Source organism: Pygoscelis adeliae, unplaced genomic scaffold (genome assembly GCF_000699105.1).
Source record: "Pygoscelis adeliae isolate BGI_AS28 unplaced genomic scaffold, ASM69910v1 Scaffold67, whole genome shotgun sequence".
Taxonomy (NCBI): domain Eukaryota; kingdom Metazoa; phylum Chordata; class Aves; order Sphenisciformes; family Spheniscidae; genus Pygoscelis; species Pygoscelis adeliae.
This window is the reverse complement of record NW_008825271.1, coordinates 4,464,842-4,490,343: the sequence shown is the minus strand read 5'-3', so window position 1 is coordinate 4,490,343 and position 25,502 is coordinate 4,464,842. Positions and strand designations below refer to the sequence as shown.

The following is a 25,502-nucleotide window of genomic DNA, read 5'->3' as shown; positions in this document are numbered from 1 at the left end:
CATTTCCCACCTGGCGTTTGGCACGGAATGCCTACAAGAGGGCAGTTCGCTGTAGCCATTCGAGCAAATATATCAAATACCACAAGATATAAAATGTCCCTTAAGCAGAAAAACCAACTCAATTCATGTGAGCCAATATCTATTTCAAATGTGTGAGAATCTCATTCAGTGCTCTTACCTTAACAGCCTTGTTGAATCTTATGCAGAAGTCCCTAAATATCTGGAAACATTCATCCAACTTCATAGTTTCTTTGTCTTCACAGAAAAAGTCAATGAGAGCGTTTCCCTCCTTTTGTAATTCTCGTTTCTGGTGTTCAAGCTCCTTTAGATGTCTTATAGCAAACTGGAGCAAAAAACATATATGGCACGAACCAGACAGAAAAATTAAAGTCACAACAGGTCATATACATACTACGAACTTACGAAATTCATGTTCCAACCTAGGAGCTGTTACAGAGCCCAGGACAGTGACAGACCACTTCGGAACCCCTTGAAAGCTCCACATGCCTTATTTTCCCTGCCACTTTCAACTAAGCATAAATGGATTAATTCCTCCTCCCTACTTTTCCCAAAAAAAGTGGATAAATTCATGGATATACATCACAGAATCAACTCCTTCCTAAAGTTGACCCTAGACCACAATAAAAAAGGTTTTCATGCCAGAAAGGTAAGGAACTGCTGGAAATATGCATATTTTAAGACATCCAGAAAATGTCCCCATGAAGTAGCACTTTGAATCATAAGTGTAAAGCTATACAGACAGGGTTGGAGTAGATTAGTGGATTTCTCAGGAGGAAGAGAATAAGGCTGTGGTTAGGCTTTGTGCGGTAGAACTGCTTAAAACACTTTCAGCAGTTGCCCCTCTATCTCCCCTGTCTGCATCACCAGCCATTCACTCCCATCCTTGCACAATCCCAGATCTGAGACCACATGTGGCTCAAAGTAACCTGGGGAGAAAAGTTAATTTTCAGACAGATCTGTTCTTTGACACTGTCTAACTCATGATCACCTAAATACTTTTTATACTGTAGCACCGGGGTGGGAATACGCAGCTGGAGGCACTGGTGACCATTTAAGCCAATGCTGCTGCCACAAAGTTACTTGGCAAATTATGCCAGTAGGGTAGGAACAAATCTTTTTGTTAGTCTTTAAAAAAAAAAAAAAAGCGCCCAATAAAACGATGGATTGAAGATAAGCTGGATGATTGATAAAAGCATACATAGAAAATCAGTTCCTCCCACATATTTCAGTAATTTATTCATAAGGATGAGACAATGAAAGCTGACTTTTAAATCAGCTTGGTTATCACCTGTAATTTAGAAACAAAAAACGGAAGTGTTTATGTAAGGTATGCATTAGTAAAATTTTTTTTCCCCAACATTTCTTTTGGAATGTGGCCTAAACAAGGTTGTAGTGTTACATAAAACCAGCTATTAAATAAAAAAAAGAAATCCCAAACATGTTAGAACATAACATTAAAGAGTCTGGGTGCAATGGATAAAAGCCAGTAATTCAGAGTGAATGAGGACAGGTATTTCAATCTTAACCCGCCCCTTTCTTCATCAACTTCTCATCTGAAAAACTGCAGGGACTATTAACTACATTTGCGAGTTGAAAATCAGGGCGGGTTAAGTTCCAGATCAACACCTGCCTTCTTACTTTTAATAATTATCTATAGCGTGAAGCAGAAAAATCATTTAATTGAAGTATAATACATATTTCTCCAGGCATCACCATGTACTCAGAAAATACCAAGAACTCTGCTTCAAAGTTAAGTGCTGTGCACATTCATGTCTATAAAGTCACTGCAGTACTAAAAAAGAAAAGGAGAACCCACCCAGAAGTAATGGTGTGGCTCAGATAATACACTCTGTGCTAAGGGTAAATTAGTAGAGAAAACAGTCCCTTAACCTTCTAGCTTCTAACAACCTCTTCAGTCACCCATCAGGATTCATATGCATAGCACAGCCTCAGCTAAAACTGACATGTTCCAGTATAACATAACATGCAGATACTATATTTTGGGCAGCTGTAAAGTACAAAACCAGAGACCAAGCCAAATTGTCTTATATTTTAACTACTGATCTTCATCAGTCATTTCACAGGCATTAAACACGCTTGCCTAACAAGCCTCAGGCAATGTACACTCAATATCCCTCCCTGTAAAAACACAGTCCTTCCAACACTCTTACTTGACAAACAGCATGCAGATGGAACACCTTTGTACAACTGATAGGGTAGACATATTAAAACAGTGCTTCTGTTTATTAACATGTCCACACAAATTACACTGAGCTGAGGAATGCTCCTGTATTCAGGTGACAGTAACACATTAACACGGATATCCTACAAACCTGGAGAAAGCTTTCCATCTGGTGAAAGAGTTTTGGGTCTCGCCGAATGCTGTCTTTAACAGATCTTGCCTTGAAAGACAGCGAGTGGAGCTCTGCTTCTACATTATCAATGGATAACCTAAAACCAGCATATACAGAGAATGTTTATCGAAGGGGAAGGAGTTGCCCACAGGGTAGTCGCAATATGCTTCAAAAATAGATGTTTAGCATGAGGTGCAACCTAGCTATCAAAACAAGACCTGCCTGTTCAGGAAATCTTTCCAGAGTAGACACTGAAAGTTAGGAGAGAGATAAGCGCATTTCTTCTTATTTGCAACCTGAAAAGATTCCCAAGGGATGTGGTTTCACAATTAACTCCAGCCAGTCCTACCCAGCATTACCACGAGAAAGGGTAATGCTGCCCTGCCTCTGACCAGGTGTTCCTTTTGTCTCCCTGGTGCCTGTGCTAGCACTCATATGGCCAACCATATCTGTGTACTGAAAGTTAACCTAGGAAAAGGAAAAAACCAATTTGCTTCCAGGTGGATCATTTGCTTGGTACAGCTGATTATATGACTGTTTGAGTGCAGTAGCTGGCACAAAAAGGGGGTCATGAGGGATTGTCAGCCAGGACTACCCATTTTGGCAGTAGCATTTGGCATCATGAAATTGCATGTTACGTTATTCTAAGCAGTCACAGCAATGCAGCCTACACAGTCTCAACCCAGCAGTTATAACATTTCATCCTTCTACCACATACCAGCAGCAGAGCTGCTCCTGTGGAGAGGTAACTCAGAAATGAAAGACCACAGGAAAGAGTTCTGATCTAATGTAGTCTAAGCTTTATTCTGGGAGACCCACGTTCCATACAACGGGAGCTCCCACCCAAATCTCTCAGTCACTTTAAGGGTAAATGCTTCTAAATCTGTGGCATTTCCTTCACAAGAGAACTGAGCTTTGCCTAGGAATTGAAGCACTAGTTTCCAAAATGATTAAAATTAACAACTGTACACATGCTCCTAACTAAGGTCATTTCACCAGCAGCATGACTTTAAAACAGTAAAGCTGAAGAATTTGTGGCAGACTGATTGGAGTGCACACGGCAGCAGATGGTGACAGCACGCGTAAGTTTGTCAGTGCACACACAGATGAATATAATGTGTGCTGTTTTTTCTCTGCTTACTTCATCTGCAAAGGTTAGTTCCCTGTTCTGTTCAGATCATGGGTGTTTTTTGTGAATAAGAAAAGCAGTAGAAGATACAGGCTATATTTTTATGCCTGTGAAGGAGGAAGAGGATGGCCTACAAGTAAAGAAGGCAAGACAATAAAAAAGATCATAATGGTAGTTGTTTTAACATGCTCTAACTGGGAGGATTTATGAGCAACTTGTACATGACAGTTGTCTCTAATAAAGATCTTCCTCATGCCCAATGGTGAGACATGTATTTCATTTTGTTTCATTTTCCTGTACAGAGTGCATTCCCTGAATAGATTTCAGCATGAGTTACAACAGAAGATTTTCAGCATTAACAAATGTGATCAAAGAACAAAGTGGTTAGAAAAAATATCACCAGATTTGAGATTCTGCCTGTTCCCCTGCTGTTTGCCAGGGGGCTTGGATGCCGAGGGAACCTCCATTCCCCATCAGGCCACATGGCAGACTGCCAAAAAGGTGTGTGGGTTGGATGGCAGAGAGCCACACAGGTGGTCCCTCAAAAATTTTCTGATTAACTCCATGGCCACTCCTTTCCTCAGAAGATTTCAGAGTCCTTTGCAGACACTACTTAATCCTGCATCAGATCTAAGAGATTGGATCCATTTTACAGCTGGGAAAAGAATGTAAATAGATTGCCCAAAGCTCAAGAGTAAGGAAGTAGCAAAACTGGGAACAAAACTCCAGCATTGCTAGCTTCCAGTTTGGGGTTTTAGATCACACTGTCTCACAAAAGCAAGTACAGTTATTGAGGTATGAATCAGGTTCAGTTTAAAATTATGCAGCTAGAGACTTTAAGTTGAAAACAATACAGAGCCCCAAACCCTTCAGATTTTCCATCCAAGACAGAAATGGAGAAGCAAACAAAGTATCAAAAAGCATCTAACAGAAGCCAGGGCCAGTACCTGTACCTGGTACCAGACTTGGAAAAGTACTGTTGCCCACCCAGAGACAGATGAAAATTGGTTTAAGGAAAAACAGTAACACACTTTTAGTTCAATCCGTTAAAAGTAACATACATGCACATGTATTTGACAGAGACAAAACTACCAAAAACCTATGGAGATCGTGTCATAAAAAACCTCATACCTGAAGGCACATTGCAGGCATACTTCTGTTAGCAAATGGAAATGAAGCCCTCAAAGCTATAGTAAACATTTGTAAAGATCTCAGTTTTTGTGCCGAGACTTCTCTGAATAAGCCCCATTGCTTCACAAATAAGAAAATTCCAAGTCACAGTCTAACCATAAGTTCTGGGTCTTCTTTTGACTTACCTGGCAGCATCATGAACATCCACAATTTTTTCTGAAAAGTTAAGAAGAGCTGCATCTTTCTTTTGGGCTTCCTGAAACAAACAGAACAAAATCAAAACACACACAATCCATTAACATTCCACCACCATGCCAAAGTCCCTAAGTCCAGCAGTTCTAAAGCCCCTGGGAGAGCACTTAAAGGTTTCTCCCCTGCACTGTTTTTCTTCCCGTTCAATCCTAACACAAATGAGTGGAGGACACCCCTTAATGAAAGGCAGGGATCAAAACTGGAAACTTTAAACAACAGCTTCCATTCTGCAGTGTACAATAATAGCTGCTTCTGCCAGTGAACACAAGCCACATGTATTAATAGGGAATGTCAGGGAAAGAACAATTTACTGATGCCCATTGTTCGAGCAGATACGTTTCCTGCACAAACATCAATTAATACCCTATTGTTAGCTGACTGGAAATCTGTTAAGCCAGTTTGTACACAGATAACCAAAGTCGCGTATAGAAGCATCTAAATTCTCTCCCTTCTAAAATCAAGAAGTTTGAAAGGAAGGAAAAATAACTTGAAAAAAGTCTGCAGCAGCTTTAAAAATGCATGTCAGTCACCGAGGGAGAAAAAAACCACAACTCTACCAAAAATGCTACTCAAAAGATTCAACAGGAAGATTGAAAGAATATTTATCAAAATAAGCCACTTCCACAGTGTAAGAATTCAGGACAATAAGATAAAAGCTACAATGAGGAAGTTAGATGAAAGCAAGCTTTTACATGATATAAAAAACTGAAGTTTTCCATGGGTTTCTGGATAGGATGAGCAGACATAGGCAAACCAGTGAATTTTGTGGCAGGAGAAGAAAGGTGAAAATTAGGATCAAAGCTGTAAAAAAGCTGCTTTTTCTGAGGCATGTGGCCCCTTCTATTGTCTGTCATCTATGGCTCTACATTTGTAGCAGTTGCTTATACCATCAAAATAGTTTTTCTATACCAGAGCAACAAAATGCAGCAGACTCATCCCAGGTTTGTTTGCTTTTGTGTCCGCCAGCTTGAGCAGTGACGACAGTTTAAATCCAACAGCATTGCCAGCATAACCTCCCTAAAAAGAAACGAGCACACAGCTGAGGCATGACATCAATGGACTGCAATACTAACAAGGAAATTTGGTCAATCAGCCATCTCCATTTTGGATGTCACTTACCGCATTCATAATATTCCCAGCCTGAAGGACCAAGTGCAATATGGAATGCAGTTCCTCACAAGTCATTAATTCTGTAAGGAACAAGAAAATTGCTGTCTAACAATTGTTTGTTTAGAACTGTATCAATATACCAGTCAGTTACCAAACTCCTCTTCACCTCAAGCTTTTAAAGGCGAAAATTTTTATTTTAACAGGAAACTACAACAAACTGAAAAGGTCGTGGGGAAAAAAATGGTACTATATAATTCAAATTCACAAGCGCAGTTGACAAACCTCAAGTATATGTTCAGACTTTAGCTTAGCAAGTGTAGTACTTCCAAGGCAACCCCCAGCAGCTAACAAAACATTTGGGGCCTAATCCTGCAATGTGCAAAGTGTCTCATGCAAGTGGTTAAGTATCCTCACCACCTACTAATTCCAGTGTGAGGCAAGTGTTCCGCACCCTGCAGGATCTATTTGCCATCTGCCAGGACTGGGCTTTTGAACAATTATTCTTTTTCTGGGAGACTTAGCCATCAGGCCTGAAAAGATAACAGGCAATGTTTAAATTTTCCTTGCTTATCCCACTCCCACTATGAATCATCATTTTATTTCTGTATGATCACCAACTCAGAGCAGCATTTATTTTACTTCAGTCACATCAAAGATGATTTAGCACAAAGTTATATTCAGTGTGATGCAAAGAGTCAAATGGAATAAAACTGCCTTTTAAAGCTTTTCCATCACAGAAGCCTGTTTTGTACATATTCCCAGTTTTTGCAAAATACCCAGTAGTGCTCTATTTGAATTCATATACCTTTTCACCCAGCCACATATGAACACAAAACAATACATGTGCTTAAAAGTCACCAGAGGGATTGCCTTAGAAATAAGATACAGAAATTCAGAACTGTAAAGAGTTAATAAATTAGCATTACACAAGCGGCACAGCAAACCAAATAACTTCAAATTTGCAAGTGCCCATATGGCAAGAAAAATAACATGAGTTGGTTTTAATGTAAGGTACTATATTTTACACTGATGAACAAAATAAAAGGTGGAATCCTTTTGATTGCAGTGCAAATACTTCTAAAAACTATTTTGCTTCGAAGTTCACATTCTATAATTTACCCTGTGTTCAACTGCTCAACAAATACACTAATCTATCATTTTGGAAGCAGACAGCCCTTGTATCTTTGGATTTCAGTATTAGCACCCTAAATACATAGAACTAATTAAATAACCTTTGATCTAACAAGCTATAGGTGAGGAAGCAAGGAGGAAGAAAGAGGAGAGAATACAAAAGAGAATACCAAATTTCATGAGGCCAAGAGGAGAAGGCAACTTCTAAAGATTTTGCATAGTAAGAGCCTGCTCAGCGTCACTATGAGACACATCCATTTGCAGGCTAGATGAGGATCCATCAGGCTATTTAGAACATCCTAACCCTTAGTGATTATCAGCATTAGAATTTAAGTAAATATTCTCTCAGCTTAATTACAAGGAAAGAAACACAGGAGATAGGAATAGAAAAGTAGACATAATTCCTAAACAACTTTGGGCAATCAACAAACCCTGAAGTGAAAAGACCAAATGGAGAAGAGCACATGACACAAGTGGACGGAAAACAGGGAAGCTCAGTCAGTCTGATTTACATGACTGGCCTGATGCAGGAGCTGGAGACCAAAGCGTCTCCTCTGGAGGGAATGAATTCAACAGTTCACAGATGTCCTGGGTGAAGGATGTGAAGGACAATAGGGCGCGGCTGCTTTTATACATAACATATTCTCTCACATATGTCTGTCGCTCAAAACACAAAGAACAATGATTTGAAAGAGATCCGAATAAAAAGCCAAACTCAAACCTCAGCCTAAGCTAAGGCACATTTTTCTGAATCAGGAAGGACTACTTCAATCCCCACTGGTGGGAAAAACACACCAGGCTTTTCTCCCTTTCCTTTCACTAAAAATTACTATCCTAAGCACTGGTGCTCATAGTTGAATATTTTTACTACTGTGCCCTTTTATACCACTAGAAGCAGTCTAAACAGTGCTCTAGTAGCCCGTCAAAAAATTTGCCAGCATGAAATAGGAATTTCATACTGAGGAACAGGACAAATAGACACTCAAGGCATTTGAAAAGGTCAGCATTCATGTTTAACTGAAACCAGGAAATGAACTATTTTCCTGCAGAGTGGAAGACACCAGATTACCTTATGAATAACCAGCTACAGCATTTCAAAACTTGTGAAATGTAGAGAACAAAGCAGAAAGGTAGAGAAACATAGAGAACAAAAACAGAAAACAAAGGAATAGCAATAGTATTAAATCTCTACAATAAAGATTTTAGCCCATCAATACTGCCACCTCAAAAGGCAACGGCATATAGAGAAATTTGGAAACATACAGTGATTTTCTCTATGGATCTCTGAAAGAGTGAGCAGAGAGGTGTAACAACTGCATTCAATCAGAGAGACAGCGATGCATGAATGAGCAAACTGTGCTCAAAAGATGATTTATCCTAATTTGGTGATGGACGTCTTTGCTTCTGTCAGCTTTGGATACACTGCTTGTAGGCTTTGGTCACGAACTTATTGCTAGTGTGTCCAAAGTCGCCAGATTTTTGATTTTGGAAGCAAAGATTCTGCAGGCACACCCTGATGGCATTTGTCAGAGGAGACTTAGCTTCCTTTTAATAGCTAAGGTACCTGAAATTCAAGCTCTAGTCTTCATAATGTAGACTAATTAACATGCAAACAAAACCAAGAGTATTACGCATGTCCCAACATGCTTAATTACCTTTTATTGCCCGTCTTATAATTTTCATGTCATCCTGCAGCGAAGCACAGGAGGGTGAGAACTCCCTCTCTAACACCATGGCTTCGATCCTAAGAGCATAGCTGGAGCACACAAACAAACAGGTTTAGAACTGACAGCCAAAAGAGAACATTTATCGTGAACAGAATAAACCTACTATCTCCTTACTTTGGCACCTGGATTAGTAAATACATGAAGGAATCAGCTTGAGACAGTTTTGATACATCTCCATCAAAGGCTTTTAATTTCTTTACCTAGAAAAGAGAAAAAAACACTAGCAAAGAATTTTATCAAAGATCAAGATTAACTTGACTTTGGAAGGAAACACCTTGAAAAGCAGTAAATTTAACAGGAGGCATTAGAAAGTCCACTCAGTGACTGACTGAATGACTTCACTGTCCAAGCTCCTGTAATTTGCACACACCCCAATCAAAAAAATAAAACCAGTAACATCACTCTTCTCCCAAAAACCTAGCTATGCAGTCCAGCGGAAAAAATACGATGCCATCATTCTGATTGGTGATTCTGATTTCTGATGAATGATTTCTGATTTCCGATTCATCGTTCTGATTTCTGATCAGCGATTGCTCTCATCACTATGTTTAGGACACTGCTGTTCCAGTTTCCCCAAGAGAATTGGCTCTTTTCTTTCTGACTGGTCCATTTGCTGTTCTCTAGCTGTTCGCCCAGGAAATAGCTGCTTAAGTGATGATCTGAAAAATGATCCTTGACTCTTCAACAATTGTGATATACACTTGGGCATAGCTTAAAATTAATTGTGTTCTTCCAGCATAGGACTGCCTAGATCTCTTTGGCACAATGCAGCTAAGGTTTAAGTTACGGGTTTTTTTCCAGATACTTGCTTCAACCATTTCCTCTAAAACTCTCTTAAGGGGTAAACTTCATGCTCTTGAGTTTGCACTTTTTTCATTCATAGGAAATATTTTAAAGATAAATGCAATCTTGCATTTTAAGTTATTTGTTGTCAGTTCTTTGAGAACACCATTTGCATGCAAAGGAAATATCACTGCATTGATTTTGTCGATCTTCCTTCCCAGCTCCACCAAAATCCATAAATTTGCATGATCTGGAAGCCACTGATCTGCCTACATACTTACTATTTGTTTATATAGAAGAGCTGGAAAATACATGCACATATGTTTAAGTGTAACTGGAATTTCTTCCACATTTTCCAACACAGCAACTGTGTCCAAAAGCAGAGCTCACTCTCAATTACACTATTTCTTCATTCAACCAACAAGTTCACACTCAGTATCAGTTGTATGTTTCCACTGATTTACACACCAGCCCATCATCCTTCCTTTTTATAACATTACACTTAAAGCTCATTCACAATCACATTTACACAGACGATCTTCAGTTTTAGAAAGCATGTTAAGCTATCCTGGAAAGAGGCACACTACATCAGGGCATCAACAGATATCAGGTTGCCATGATTTAGCAAGATATCTACAGGTTTTTAAAGCATCAGGCTCCAAATTAATCAGTTATTTTTCTTCTTTCACAGTAAAAAAGTAACTGATTTGTAGTGGAAGACAACATACGCTATGCTAAATCAGGAATTTAAAATAAATTCTGGACTAGCAGAAGAAAAGGATTCTTTTAACAGCTTTGTTCTGCTTTATTCCCATTCTTTTTCCACATCACAAAAAAGAGAAATGTTGGGAGCACATTAAGAAAGAGAAAACAAAAATTACAAATTAAATCCAGAATAGAAAAAAAATCATTTTCAAATAAAAAAAAAAACAACCCACCAACAAAAACTTATGACCAAGAAAAAGAATTCTAATCAAAGAGCAATTTTTATTCAGGCTATCTAACTCCATTTCCTGACACACCCCCCCCTTTAACTCAAGACACTCAGACAAAAGCTCCTTCTAAAGATAAACAGCATACCCATTTTTGGGGGGCCTGAGAAGACTCCTAATTTACAGAGTCATTCAAGAAGTCTGCCAAGAAAAAACAGGAAAGACCAGACTAGACATTCTTGATATTTCTAAGGTGTTAAACGAGCAAGAAACAAAACCAAAATAAACACTTTTTCCTACATCATGAAGTGGAGAGTGGGAGACATCTACTACCTCAGTTAGTCTTTGCAGGTGTTCTTTAACCTAGCTTCCAAAAAATAGTGGTCTGCAACCTAAACAACAAAAATTGCAAATTCTCCAACCTCATTTAGTATGTTGCAAATATCAAAGTTTGCCTGAAAAGGATACAGGCATTCAGATTTGGGGTGCAGGGAGGGGGAGAAAAAAAGAAAAGCAACCCACCAAAAAACCCACCCCAAATCACCAAAATCAAGATCTTATAAACCACAGGCAGTTATAGGAAGATGCAATTTTAAGACTTAATGCACAAAAAGTGAACAACAGAGATCCTGAGATTCAGGAATATTAACTTATTCATGCTACCTGTACTATATTTAAATATACTTTTGACAGTAAGTAGCAATCAATGTTATCTATGTGGAATGTTAATTTCACAGACATTGGATGAAATCCTCTTTCTTCTACCCTATTATATTAGGAAAAATGCCTGGAGTGGTACAAGGGAGTACTAAATCCTAGAATTCACCCAGAGGAGGAACTTTCCTATACATGCACAACAGAAGACACTGACGAGGCTGCCTTCTGATGGGTAGGATGGGGTGTGCATGTCACAGTGCAAAAAGCTTTCAGCAGTAGTCAACCCAGAAGACAGTCTGTGTAATCAGCCTTAAAACAAAGATATGCACACCGCCTGGTTACACTTTTTCCAGCCCGCATCAGCCATCTTAACCCCCACTGTCTTTGCCTTAGATGTCCAAAGCTACCTTCTAAGAAGCAGCAAAGCAGCTCACCTCACAAGCCCAAAACCCAACCGAGGTGGAGGATAGCGACCCATTCCACAAACAGACAAAACAGAAACACAAAAGAGTTGTAAGGTCCTTTTCATCCTGGAATTCAGCACAGCATAGCCTGGTTCTCGATACATGTCTAAGTTTTTGACACAGGAGACTAAATCCTCTGTTAACTTGTCCTTAAAACAGTAAATAGTCTGGGGAATAGCTAAGGTAAAGTTAGGACAACAATTTATTTTGTGTTCCCTCTTTATTACAAATTTCATAATTGAAAAAGACCAGTTATCTCACCATGAAGCAGAAAAAAAAGTTATTTGACTTAATTGACACTACCTATAAGCTAAAAGAACAGTTTCTGAACCCCAAAGCTAAAAATTACTGAAACGTATTTTGGATGGCTGCCCCTACACGTTCCAAGGGAGGCTACTCAAAAGCCCGTGGGATTGGCCTCTTCTCTCTGCAGCCATGTTACAGTCCAAGTCTTCCCAAAGAGAACTGAGATTCTCTGACGGCTCCTAGAAGTGGGGGTCACATTCAAATACCAAATCCAGCCAGGAACTGCAAAGAAACTACGGGGATTTACAACAATGCTCACTATTAATCATGTTAACAGATATAGTAGATGGGTTTAGAATTAGTCTGAGAACACAAAAGAGCTAAAAAGTGTCATTTATTTTAAAATCACAATGAATAACTCTATCAGTTCTGGCCTTGATCTCCTCTCTTCAAGCACAACAAAATCTTTTCCACAACAGCAAGCAGCCATGTACCAAGATATGGCAGTGTAATGTATACATGCGAGAGAGCATAATTACATTGTATGCTCAGTTCTGTATTACTCAAATTGGGCGCAGAGCTACTAATTTAATTTTTCATTATATTTGTATATGGAGTATGTATTTGCACTGTCCATGCATGCCCATGCACACTAAATCAGATTTTAGATACTGAAGGTTCTCACATATGTAATTTGATTCATTTTAAAAATAGTTATGAAGCAGAGAAAGCCTGATCTTTGATTTGATTTGTGAACAATTGGGGTAGATATGCCTATTGCAAGTATCTCATTATTCCTCACAGACAGGAAAGCTGCTTCCCTGCCACTCAAGTTTTCAGTCATCTGTGAGCTACCAGTAGCACTTATTTGCAACTAGTGGGATTTTACTTTATGGCATAAAACAGGTATGTTGCACTCCTATGCAGGATCTTTGAAGACGAGTATAAATCAGTACACCACTCATCCTCATATATGCTTGTAACTAAGTATTTCCCCGCATTCCAATCAAGTAAGTCAAATATTCCCCATGTTACAAATAAATAAGTAGAGCCAAGTGCAATAGTCCAAAGGAGCAAACATTTTCTCTGGTGTATTTTTTTAATATTTCCATACCATTGCAAACATTCAGGGCACTAAAGAAAAGCAGATTTAAAAAATACCAAAACCCCAAAAGGTACCACAGTGGAATCCAACTACAAGGGCATGTGGGAAAGCAGCTAATGTATTAGGTGGGGAGGCACCATGGGGCACATGCCTGGACAGTGGCAAACCTCTATCAGCAAATGATAAAAAGAAAAGGAGAAAAACCTGCAGCTATCATAAGGGGCAAAAAAGGAAGCAGGAGATGAAAGCTGTGAAGGATGGTCAGCCATATACAGCACTGGCTGAGGAAAGGAGGCGGCAGTTAACTACACAAACGTGGTTTGAAAAGGGTAGAGCTGACAGGCAGAAACAATCCCGGCAAAGCAGGTGACAGACGACTAGGGTTTTAAAACAGAGTACGCGAGCAAAGGACAGGCTTGAGACATTATGAAGGAAGTTAAGACATTGTGTTGATAACCTGGGCGTGCATGTGTGTGGGTGAGTTGATTAGCAGTATGATATGCTCTCCTCTGTATATATTTAAAGTACAAATTCTGGCTATTCTAGCTTGTTAAACACTGGACTCCCTCAACTTTTACCAGTCTGGGCCTGCTGAAGAGAGCAACGATATGCACATAAAAGCAGCTAAAAGCTTCTCCTCTGCTTTGGTCAGGATGCCAGTAAATGACAGCTGTCAGCCATTTTAACAGGATATCGTTAAGAAACAGCTAGGAATCTTTTTAGAAGTGCTATAGCAGAGAAGGCCATTGCTTCAGTCAAGACAAAGGCTCCCTGGAAAAAAACATGAGCTGCAAAAGGGATGAAGCAGAGGAGATTCCAAATAGGCATTTCTTCCTCTTACAAAAGTGCTAACCACAGTAAGATAAAAGCAGCAGGACTTCTAACAAGGCTTACACAAAATCAGTGATCTTATCTTACTTGTTTACGTATTGAGAATTTTTATACCTTTTCTTGGTCCCCTTTTTTAACCACTGTATGATGGCTAGGCTGGTGCCACACCCACAGCCCTGAACAAAACATTTAGTGGAACCTTGCAGCAAGCTCCAGGTTTGCCAGCTTCAAGAACTTGTCGAGTTTTTCAAATTAAACATTTGAAAATACCCAAACGTTTTCAGTTTGATGAAAGATTTCATAGCAGTGCCAGTATTTCAATAATGGTCTTATTCAGTTTGACAAAAACATCCAGCAAAGAGCCAGTATTTGCCATTTATGCACAAAAATCCCAACAGCTTTCACAGCTGTTGGGATTTTTCATAGAAAACAGCTAGAAAATTACTAGTACTGACACCTATTTCTGCATGTAAACAGAGTTGCCACACTATAATACTGCAAAAAGAAAGAATAATTTTAAAGACAACAGATGTTAAATGTATTTGTTAGCCCAAGTACTTAGCCTCCATTGTCAAAAAGCTGTTCCATCTCAAAGATGCTAGAATGTCCATCAGGCGCCTGAGATAATATGGACTGAAATGATGTAAAATATGTTACATACGTCAAAGTGGTGACCAGGGGAACATTCAGGTAATGTGACTATGTATCACAACACGTCTAGATAAGATAAGATTGGAGTGTAAAGCCAGTGTTTATTCATACTAGATAAACCGTGAAGGTTGTTGGTAAAAAAAGAAGAAATGTGATGGTCCAGAGTTGCCCTTTCTACAGCTATAACCAGGAATGGTGTTCCTTTCTCCCTCCTTTCTCTTTTACAGACTAAGGATTTATGGTACCATATAAAAGAAATACACATGCCTGGCAGGGGGTACTTGGCTCTCATTCCAACCTGCAAGACAACTGTGCTACTGGGAAATGTGACTGTAAATACCCGAGCTGCTGAAAAGAAGAGTATACAAAGAGGAACTGCAGAAGCCCACCCATAGTTACACCAAGACAGTTAGCACTGGTAACTGAATAACAACTAACCTTTTAGGATCTGACATTTAAGTCTCTCCTCAGAGTAATTCTCAACCCCTACAACAACAAAGCAGGTCTTTAGGAGAATGGGATGTATCTAAGGGATATCTAATCCCAGGGAACCTTACTGAGGACACGTGCAACATTCTGCAGGGACAGGCCGATGTGATGACACCTTGCCAAAGCTATCTCATGTGATATGACAACCAGATCAAAAAGCAATTAGGGACTATTACACAGAATAGGGAACAGCAGAACAAGTAACACCACTTCACCGGATATCTCTAGTGATTTTGGATTATTTGTATGTGGAAAGGGACTGTATAGTTCTGATGGCTTCCCCTCAGCAAATGGTGAATCACTATTCCAGGAGACAGGTATTCAGACTAGGAGACAGATAATAAACTAACAAAAAAGAAGGGGACATCACAAGGAGAACAATGAACATACATTTAGGGGGAAAAAATGCTGAGAAAGACAAACAACAAAAGCTCTGAGGCTCCTAAAGAGAATGGATTTTTTTAACTGACTACACTAAAATTTTAGGAGCCACAGTAGTAAACGAGTTATTAGACCCACTTATTCTTTGAATGCTTGAAGCATGAGGACATGAAGGCACTGAAACATTTTTCCATACTAGCAGAAGCATCAGTCCCTCACACTCAGGATCTTCTCCCTGTCCTGCCCCCCTACCCCAGCTCTCGAGGGGAAAACTCCTAAGAAGTTAAACAATTACAGGGAGAATAACAAAGGGAAAGGGGGTCTTTCCTGTTCCTGATGGTGAGCAATGAGATCTCTGAAGCATGGAACTAATTAAATACATACAAATACCTGCACGCTGGGAACAAGCCTCTTTCCAGCCTTCCCTTGGGAACAGCAACAAATCTAACATCTAATGCCCCTTAATTTCTAATAGTCCTCTGCACCATAAAATCTCTTCTATTAATTTCTCAAGCGCCTCCTTAAAAGCACCTCTTAAGTGCTCTGGCCCCACTATATTGAGGGGCAGGCCTGCTGTCAAATCATCCACTACAAAATAAATATACCTTTTCACTCTTAGCAGCACGTACTGGATATCTAAAGCTGAGTATTGCAGACAAAATTCTGATAAAATTCAACAACTTACATTACAATTCTAGCTGAATTACAACATTTATATCACAGAGCCGTACACTATTTGAAAGGTTTTCTACTTGTTGCAAAATAACAACTAAGATCTAAAACCAGAAAGAGGAAAAGAAGAAAAAATACCTTTCTTTCAATCTAATTTGCTGAATATACACAAAGTTAACTAGGAGCCACTTTCTTTTAAGTTAGTACTTCACTGTTCTCCTCTGTCTGACTCTTTCAGAGGAAGGAGATAAATTCTGTTTAAATACAGGAATATGTACTGATATTCAAACAAAGAGGGAAGGGGGAATAGTTTTGAGCTCCCAGAACTAGTCACCTCTTTTTTTCAGATTAATTACATTTCAACTTGTTGATATCCCCCAACTCTAAAAAATATATTAATCAAATATAATAACATAACACAGTTTTTACAAGATTCCCTGAAAAAGCAGCCCAATTTAGGGTTGTATATTTGACAGCAAAATAATACGTGTTTTGCTGTTGACCGGATCTGAGATTTGCTGCTGCACAGAGGAAACAGAGTGCTTTGACAGTCTGACCTTGAAGTGGTAAAGCATGTGAGTTGAGGTTGATCTGTATGTGGACGTTAACTAGCAATCTCCCAGGTTTTGGCCATCACTTTGATGCGAGGTGCTCAAGCAATTCTAATGCTAATTTTGTCAAGTGTGTGGTATACATTTCTCTCAAGTCCATACAAATGGGTCAGTGCAAATACATGAGCAGACAAGGAACTCTGCATCATTAAGCAGGGCTCCCAGGCCAGTCGATGAAGCTTCACCTCTTTAATCATGTGAATGGACTTGAAGGTTGGGACTGGGAGGGGGGAAAGCAGCACTTGCATGTTGGTCATATGGTGAGCACTGGGACATTGCAGAAGGTACTGCTGGTAATTCTGTGCCTTCTAACATGTCTCCTTTGGAACACTAAGCCATGTTAGCAAATTGTGTGGGTGCAGCACAGCGGAGCAGCCTTTCTGCCCTGTTGGAACCCAATGACCCGGGCCCAGGAGCAGGCAGATCCCATATGGCCCAAGCAGGCAGCAAACCAGAAGGGAGAAGAGACAGCAGCATAGGGCTACCAATATTCAACTCGCAGGCACTGCAATGGGAAAGCATGAGGCAGGTGCCAAAGAAGTGAAACTTAATTTGTTTGCATTAGGATATACTTTGATTCTGAGTTTTCTGACCCCCGCCAGAGCAGAGTTATCTGCACACAGGAGGGTTCCAGGTCTTGCTAAAATGTTTATGGGACAAAAGGGACATCATAAAGGACATCAGAGAAACAAAAATACCTTATCATCACTTTCATTAAGAAACACCTTAAAAGTAGTTGAAATTACTTGATGTGAAGGGAATGACTACACTGCAACCTCAATACCACATGTCAAATGAAGATTAAACCTTTGCACTCAGTGGTTTCCTATCCCCCGGCCTCAGGAAGGCTTTGGGATTCCTCTTTTACAGACCTTCATGTTGGAATCCCAGGCAGTAGAACTCTACAAAAAAGTAAGTTCCACGTAAAACCATTATTTACCTCCTCTGCTTCTGGTAATAATTTAAGAAATTCGTGCAGCAGTTCAGAACCATAGGGCTCACTTCTTCCATGATAAATATCTTCAATGATGGATTCACCAGACCTTGAAAAAACAATTGAGCATACACATTTCTAACACTTGCAGAGTGAACAGTTACACAAATTGAAAAAAAACATGCCTGGGCTACTCTAAGGAATTATAATGAGGCTATGTATCAGTGTCCACAGCAGCATTGTTCTAACACCACTTTCAGTGATGCCTTTACTGAAGGGCAACATTATCAGTGAATAAAGATAGTATTGAAACAGCTTGCTCTTAAAAAAAAAATTCCTCACCTCACCCCTTTCTATTAATTCTTTAAAAAGAAAGGAAGCCAGTGAAAAGCAACTCTCATGCAGTATTACATGAGATATAAGGGCTTCCCTTAATTATACCTGAAAACTCTCTTCACCTGGTTAACAGTAGGAAACTCCGAATGTTTGGTGCTAAGTCATAATGGCACTCAAAACTAAACATATTAGAAAACAAATTATGAAATGTAGTTACTTATGACAAACCTGTATAGAACTGTAAACTCCACGAGGAACAGAGCACAATATACAATATACTTGATGAGAACTACAAAGAATTTCACACATCTGTAGCTTGCGCTAGCTGCATGGAAAAATCAAATCTTACTTTTTGAATTGTTTGAGAAATATCCCAATGTTCATACTTCTTTTTGCATCCAAAATGGAAACCTGAGAAAGAAAGCAAGAGAGATTAATCTACCAACATCTAAGAAAATAGCACATAATGCAGATATCATTTCTTAAATTGCTACAGATAATTGTTTGCGGTTGCCACCAAATCACAGGCCAAATGAATACACAGATTCACTTCTTATCAACAAAGATCATATATTACAGAACTAGTTTTTACCAGGGAAATATAGAGCACACCCACAACACCTTTTTCCAAGTGAAGCAAAAAACCCATAGCAACATTTATAGAAGGAGGGAATCAAGGTAAGTTCTATTTCAGTACAAAGTAAAAACATTCTTCTTGCTTATTTCATGACGGTGCATCTGCAAAATGTTGCTTATCAAGTAATACGTTGTACTGCATTCGAGGGCTCCACAGTTAGTGAGCACCACACTTCAAAACCCACATATTTCAGAGGTTTTGTAACAAATGTGAGGGTGGGCTTTCTAAGCAGAGGTCAGTATGCACTACTGATTTCATTCACACAAACTATCAGCCACGCTGGTCCACAGAAAGATAAGTAAGCCGATCTGGAATCAAAACCTGAGACAGATTATGCTCAAATCTCTTTGCTTCATCTAAAAGCAAACAGAAACGCATAATAAAATAATAGTCTCCCCCGCTTTACATTTAAAGTTGATGTGGCCTATCATCTTACATGTACAATTCTGGAGATTAAGCAGAGAAAAAAAGAAAAAACGTTTTTTCCCTAATTCATTTTTTAAAAATTTTTAAATAAAAGTGTTAGTTCTTTTTATACTAGTTTTTCTTGCTATAACAGCATACAAGTTCAAACCTGAGATGTTTGCCCTGTTTTAGCAAATCATGTCCTTAAGGTTAAAATTTTACCACAGCTATTTTGGTGATAACAGCTACAAAAGTCATGAGATTTACAAGGACAAGAGAATTGTTTCATGTTAACAGTGCCACCCGACTGCTACAATAAAACAACTCAGTACACACAGATGTTCAAGACTACTGTTGGACTCACATGATGTTTGAGGTTTTGACAACTGGAAAGGTGTCCTGACCTCTGTGACAGTGCACGAATTAGAAATACTTACATAAATGCAATGTTGGCATCATCACGAAATTGAATTAGCCTGCAGTCAGTTGGTGACAGTGAAAATATAGGTATGATTAATGTGCTATCCTCAATATACACCCAGGAGACTGCCTCCTCATCTGCTGAAAAGAGTGAATCAAATTTAAAAGTTTTCTGAAATTTTGGAATTTCCTCTCTTCTGAAACCAGCAAAGACTAGAAAACACAGGAAATATCAGCTTATTAGTTTTAATTAGATGATTGCTAGCCTGAAGCCCTTCGGTTTTAGCATATGCAAAGATAAGAGGACAGATTGTGGTTTATTCTCCTGTTATCTTAGGAGTTGAGAGGCCCCCAACAGATCATTAAGGGAAAGCCCCTTAACATAGGACAGGTTCAACTATCTCTCCCACTGCAGTATCTAATCTTTTTCAAATGTTTTACTGCAGGGACCTCTCACTGACCTCTCAAACTGCAGCTCCAGTCTCCAATTGCTCTGGTCACTCCTAATTCTCTGATTTCTCTGTACTAGTTTAAGCCTATAAGCTTTGCCATCATGACTTGGCTTTTGGTTTGTGTTTTTTTTTTAAAGCATATTCACAGTTAACCTTCTGTACATATTATTTTCAGTCACAGTCGTTAACTGTTACAATAAGACTGACCATCAGCTGGCTAAACCTTTGGTTTCCATGGCACAACTCAGATTTACAGTACAACCTCAAACAAAGCTAGAGAATTTTTTTTAATATCTTCCCTTGAAGAAAAACAACAGATGGCAACATATACAGCTGCATTTGCCTTACCAGCACAACATAAAAATGTCATAGCCGTTCTTAAGTACAAGTATCTTATACACACTGCTTGCTCTGTATATGACTATACTCTATTTCTTCTCTGATTTCTTGTTCAAGCACACAATCAAAACACATGGCTCAGTTTTTGGTCACTCTTTGCTTGGTGTCCACTTCAAGATTATCAAAAGTGTTTGAAAAAGCTGTCATTACTTAACTACCTTCAAGGAGTTTCCAGGTGGGAGTGTGAGGAGAACAAAAGGGGAACCTGGCAGATACTCCATAAATACAAGTTCCTACTCCTTGCACACAAATATGGTATCTTCCATCTCACATTCAGCTGCATATTAGATTCATAATCTTAGCCTTAACATCTGTTCGTAATGTCTACTCCTCTTCCCCACTGAGCTTTCATTCTATTTTGTCCTTGCAGAAAGCTGTCTGCATATGAATTCCTACCAAGCTGTTGCTTTTTACCCTTTAAACATTACCCCAGCTTTTTATAAATTCTGCTCAGTCTGCTCCTATCTTCTACTCATACACACCTTCAGCACTGGTGCCAGCACAGCATGTTCCAAATCTCTGTTTGCCACCTGAAGAGATTTTAAAGTGCTGTTCACCAGTAATATCCTTGGACTTCTTGATTCAAAAAGTTACACTAGTCTGTAATTAAGCATTGAGAACAGACTTTCATAGTCTCAGTGGGATTCACTGTATCAAAGAAAACCCTCATATGGTTTCATATGATTTACTTTAGATAAATTCAGGAGAGCTTTCTCCATTCTCAAGAACAGCTGATTCACTTACAAATCTGCTTCTCATCACCACAGTATTCAACTCAGTGTATTTCTGAAATCTGCAGCAGGCACAGATCATCAGGTATCAGTTTGACAAATGTTAATCCACCACTGAAATATTCACTGTTTTAGATCTATTAAGGGAAGGCAAAAATTAGCTTGAGTACCATGGTGAAGCTGTGATGATGGTAAGAGGAAATCTACTCCTGAACTCTGACACAAATTTGCAATCAACACAAAAGATTCAGAGGAGTGTTTTGGGAGACAGAAAAAGCCCCACATCAGTACTGACTTTGTAGTGACTGCAGAAATGCAATAGGAGTTTCTTGCCATCAGATTGTCAATGAGGAACAGGAACATGACAAAGTGGATTTATGACAGATTAGTGAAAGCAAAACATTATTTGTATTCTTTGGATAAGAACAATGGTGTTTCACATGGTGGGATACAGTTTACAAATTACAGCAAGGACAGAACAGCCTGGTGGCACAGGCTCAGCGCTGGAGGTTAGGAAGGATATAAACAACTTCCTGCTCCAGCTTCCACTTCATTTCACAACACACTAACCATCACTGTTGAGTTTAATAATTTGGCCTCTATTCTCCAAGCCACATGCACTGCCTGGAGTGGTTGAGGAAAGCTGCACTTCCACAGTGCGGCAGAGTGAACCTAGCAGCTTACTACAGGGCTGTCCCGCTCCATGTCATCCTCCCTCGTCACGTTCCTAGCCTGCTCTTTCGCTTAGGCAGGCACCGGTACTCATTTCATTGGTTTTTTCCTGTGTTAGTCCTCTGCTGGATTAACAGGTTGAATCAGCTCTCAAGAAGGTGGAATGAGCATCAGAGCCAGCACAGGGAAAACAGAGAGAGGGCATGGCTAGGAGAGGGGAGAAGAGACATCCTGTTCACCCCTTCCATCTTCCTTCTCTCTCCTCCTCTCACTAGCCCCTTGCTCAGGCTCTGGAATTCACTGCACCCTTTCACAAGCCATCAAAACTCACCAAAATAGCCGAAAACTACTCCAGTAGAAAACAAACAAAAAATCCCAGCAGCATTCTGCTGAGCTACTTACTTAAATCGGTTTACAGAGGGTCCAATGTCCGCCAGAGCCAGCGCACAGCTGGGGGGAGGTGAGGGACAGGAACAGAGGGACAGTTCAAAGGAGAAAGCAAGACCAGCTCCCTTGGCTGGCAACAAGCTGTTCTGCCCGCTCCGCTGCCAGGCTACCTATAGCCTAGGCGCGTGTATGTTGTGCCATACTGTGACACCACTAAAGGATGGGGAAAGTAAATTGGTGCGTAAACTTAACTCTACACCCCCTATTTTTCAGAGGATCAAATTACATGAACCCATAGGGCCAATTAAGCTTTTAGTCAAGGAAACATGTTCATTATTCTCCTAAGGGTTTGATGAGGGGTTGTTTACAAAAAGGAAAGCACTTGCTGTAGGAGTTTGACTCAAATCTCAAAAGACACTTCTGTTATAATGATGTTTAGAGCTAAGCCTCCAGAACTGGGATTCAATAACCTGAGTTGGGCATCTAAATTCCCTGTATAAATCACTGGCAAGTGAGGAATTAAAAGGACATGCAGTATTGTAAGCTCCTACATGAAGAGAGAGCTTCTTCCAAAACTGCTCATGATTTCATAATCAACAGCGATCTCTGGACAAGGTATGAAACCCCTATCTCCACCACAGTCTCTGGGGTGTGCCCTCAACTTTGGCTGAAGAGTCACTCTTCGCCACTTCCACTGAAGCTACACCACTGCACTGAGAAGAACCCCACTGAGCCAACAGAGCAGACTCTCCGGCCATGCACTTCTGTACAGCGCTTTGGACACGTGCTGTTTTTTTCAGATTTGGATCTAAGTGATAACTGAATTTACACACTTGAAGTTATCTTGAAAATTCATTGTTGGCATACTACGCCAACTAGACTAATTCCACTGTTTAAACTCCAAAGAACACTTTTCACTGCTAGACCATAAAGCACTTTCTGAAATCAACTGTGTTTTACACCAAAGGAATAGAGGTACTGAACATAAAATGTCTTGTCCACCTTCCCCTGCCAGGCCAGCGACACAGCCAGGAATGGAACTACAGCTTCCTCAGCCCCATGCCAACGCGCTCTCCGCAAGGTCACACGGATGCTGTGTACCTCAGCTTGCCCCCAACTCCTTTCAACCCCCATAGGTTTTACGACAGTGAACTGAGGATAACCATCATACATTAAAGTAAGTGAGCAGCAGCTGACAGCACCGATGACGGAAATCACAAACATTGCCTATGCCTCAAATCTCCATACTCTTGCTGAATGATGCCTGTAGTAACGTTAAGCATGTGAGCTGTTGCGTATCTGTGCTTCCACGCTTCCAATAACACATAGCTCTTCAGGATTATCTCCTTCCCTCCTTGCTAAGCAGCTAGTACTGCAAAGTCCATTAACACACAAGAAATCGCTCATCACTGTCTGACACACTGCTGCGGCACGCTTGACAAAGCTTAGCAACGGAGTTGAACATTTTGTCACTTAAGTAGCACAACTCAGAGGCAAGTCCTGTTGCCTCACCACCTGCCATGTGCAAAAGGCACCATGGGATCCCTGAACCAGGGTGGACAGGCATCAAGCAGTAGAGATGCGTTGGACCACTGTATCAGGTCCAGATGGATGCACAAAAACATTAACTTGTAGCAAGGCAGGTTTTTGTTTCTAAGGCATTGTATCTTGGAGAAACCCTTGTTTTGCAGGCCCATAATTTTATCTCTAACACTGCTCTTAACCTCCCCAGGATGCCCAGAGTTTCAAGCTGTACATGAAAACGCATGAGTTCTGGAGCACGCTAGGGTTTTCTCTGCCCCGGCTACTGTACGCTAGGGGCCACATTCAGTTTATGAAACTTATCATCATTTTTACTATACTAGTTCTTCCCCACACAGCAGTCCTGAAAGGGGGAACTTCTAAGGAAACACACGGGGCTGGAGTTGTGTACATCTGTATGCAGTACAGGAAGTCCACTCACTGCAATCCTGATTCGAAGATGAACATAGCCTGAAAACAGCACAGAGGTTAATGACTACCTCTGACAATGGCCCCAATTACTCCTTCCCGATGTCAGGGTTTCGGAGTCTGCAATACACGTGCCTATTTTAAACCCCTTATTTTAGCCTAGGTACAACATGCACGCTATCAGTACATTGGTTTCTTACCTTGTCCCTGCCGATCTTATTTTGACATCTCCTGAATCCTGCAAGATATCATCAACTGCAAGTCCCTATTTTCTCCCTAAAAACTGGTACATTGTTACATCTCTTAACCCCGTGCCCTCTGTATTTTGTTTACAAGCTAACATGTATGTAGACACACCGATGATTAAATCTGCATTTCAACCCTCCAATTACTTCACAGAAAGATCACTTGAGACAATTCAAGTCAGACTTCACAAAGAGGTTGTCTATACATCAGGATTTAAGAACTAAAAAAGCTACTTATCAGTTCACCAGAGAGTGTTAGAACCTGAAAGTGCTTGGTATATACCTTCTCACCACCAGAACAGAAATCAGTAACAATCTTCAGACCTTCTTAGAAGGTTATTTTAGTGTCCAGAAAAAGCAGGGTAGATGAAACAAAGTTTTCATTAGTAGGAAAATAAAGTTTATGAAAGTTGAAACTTTAAAATTATCTCAATTAAATAACAAATTCCCTTAATCACTATATTATCGCTGCCATGCTGGTACTTCCCTTCCTGATGTCTCTAGGACATCAAGGGTATATATAGCACTAACCCTTGCAATAGGAGTCTCTTCCCTCCTGCCTGGTGCATGTTTGCATGTAGAACATTTTGTCTGCACAACAGACATAGTGAAAGAGCTGAAGAGAAAAGTTACAATACACCTATGTTTCAGACTGAAAACTCAAGGACTATCCAACATGAGTAAATACAGATGCCTTCAGCTCCCTCCGCTTACTTCTATTTTTTAACAGGTGATCAAATCACAGCACTTACCAAGTTCAAATAATAAAACACTGTCTGTCAGCTCTTTCAAAAACAAACGTGTGCCACTAAGAACAAAGAGTTTATCCTCCCCATCGTTCCCCTCTCCTTCAGATCAAGACAAATTTGCCGTAAGAATGAACATGACAGAGACAAAGGCAAGTCAGAATTCACACCAATTCCTACAGCATTATGTAGAAGAGAGGTTTTACTTCAATTCTTACCTCCTCTTTAGTCTCTTTAAATGAAGACTTTAAAGATCGACTTCGGGGGTCCTGGGGCTTGGTTTCTTCCTGCTGCCCAAAAAGTTCCTCAATTGTCTTTGTATCAATCTGATACTGCGGTCTTGCAGCAATCGTCCAGATATTGTTTTTACCGCGGACTTGTTCTTCAGGGATAGTTTTCCAGAAAAAGCTCCGCATTCGTTTTTTTTTGCCGTGGTTGTCATGCCCATTTATCAGCTGTGGAGGCAGAGGCATGTTTGGCCCGGGCAGTGGGGGAGGGGGTGGTGGCGGGG

General features: G+C 40.0%; 1 protein-coding gene across 1 annotated transcript in view; it reads right to left on the bottom strand.

The window, feature by feature from the left end:
• FHDC1 (FH2 domain containing 1) overlaps nucleotides 1–25,502 on the bottom strand; it is a 31,083-nt gene that overhangs the window by 5,423 nt on the left and 158 nt on the right. The window contains 11 exon segments of the mRNA XM_009329785.1: nucleotides 179–343; nucleotides 2,355–2,472; nucleotides 4,821–4,891; nucleotides 5,797–5,904; nucleotides 6,007–6,077; nucleotides 8,784–8,884; nucleotides 8,970–9,055; nucleotides 17,618–17,720; nucleotides 18,297–18,358; nucleotides 25,210–25,498; nucleotides 25,500–25,502. The exon segment at nucleotides 25,500–25,502 is cut by the window's right edge and continues 158 nt beyond it. Coding sequence (XP_009328060.1) covers nucleotides 179–343; nucleotides 2,355–2,472; nucleotides 4,821–4,891; nucleotides 5,797–5,904; nucleotides 6,007–6,077; nucleotides 8,784–8,884; nucleotides 8,970–9,055; nucleotides 17,618–17,720; nucleotides 18,297–18,358; nucleotides 25,210–25,498; nucleotides 25,500–25,502 — 1,177 coding nt within the window.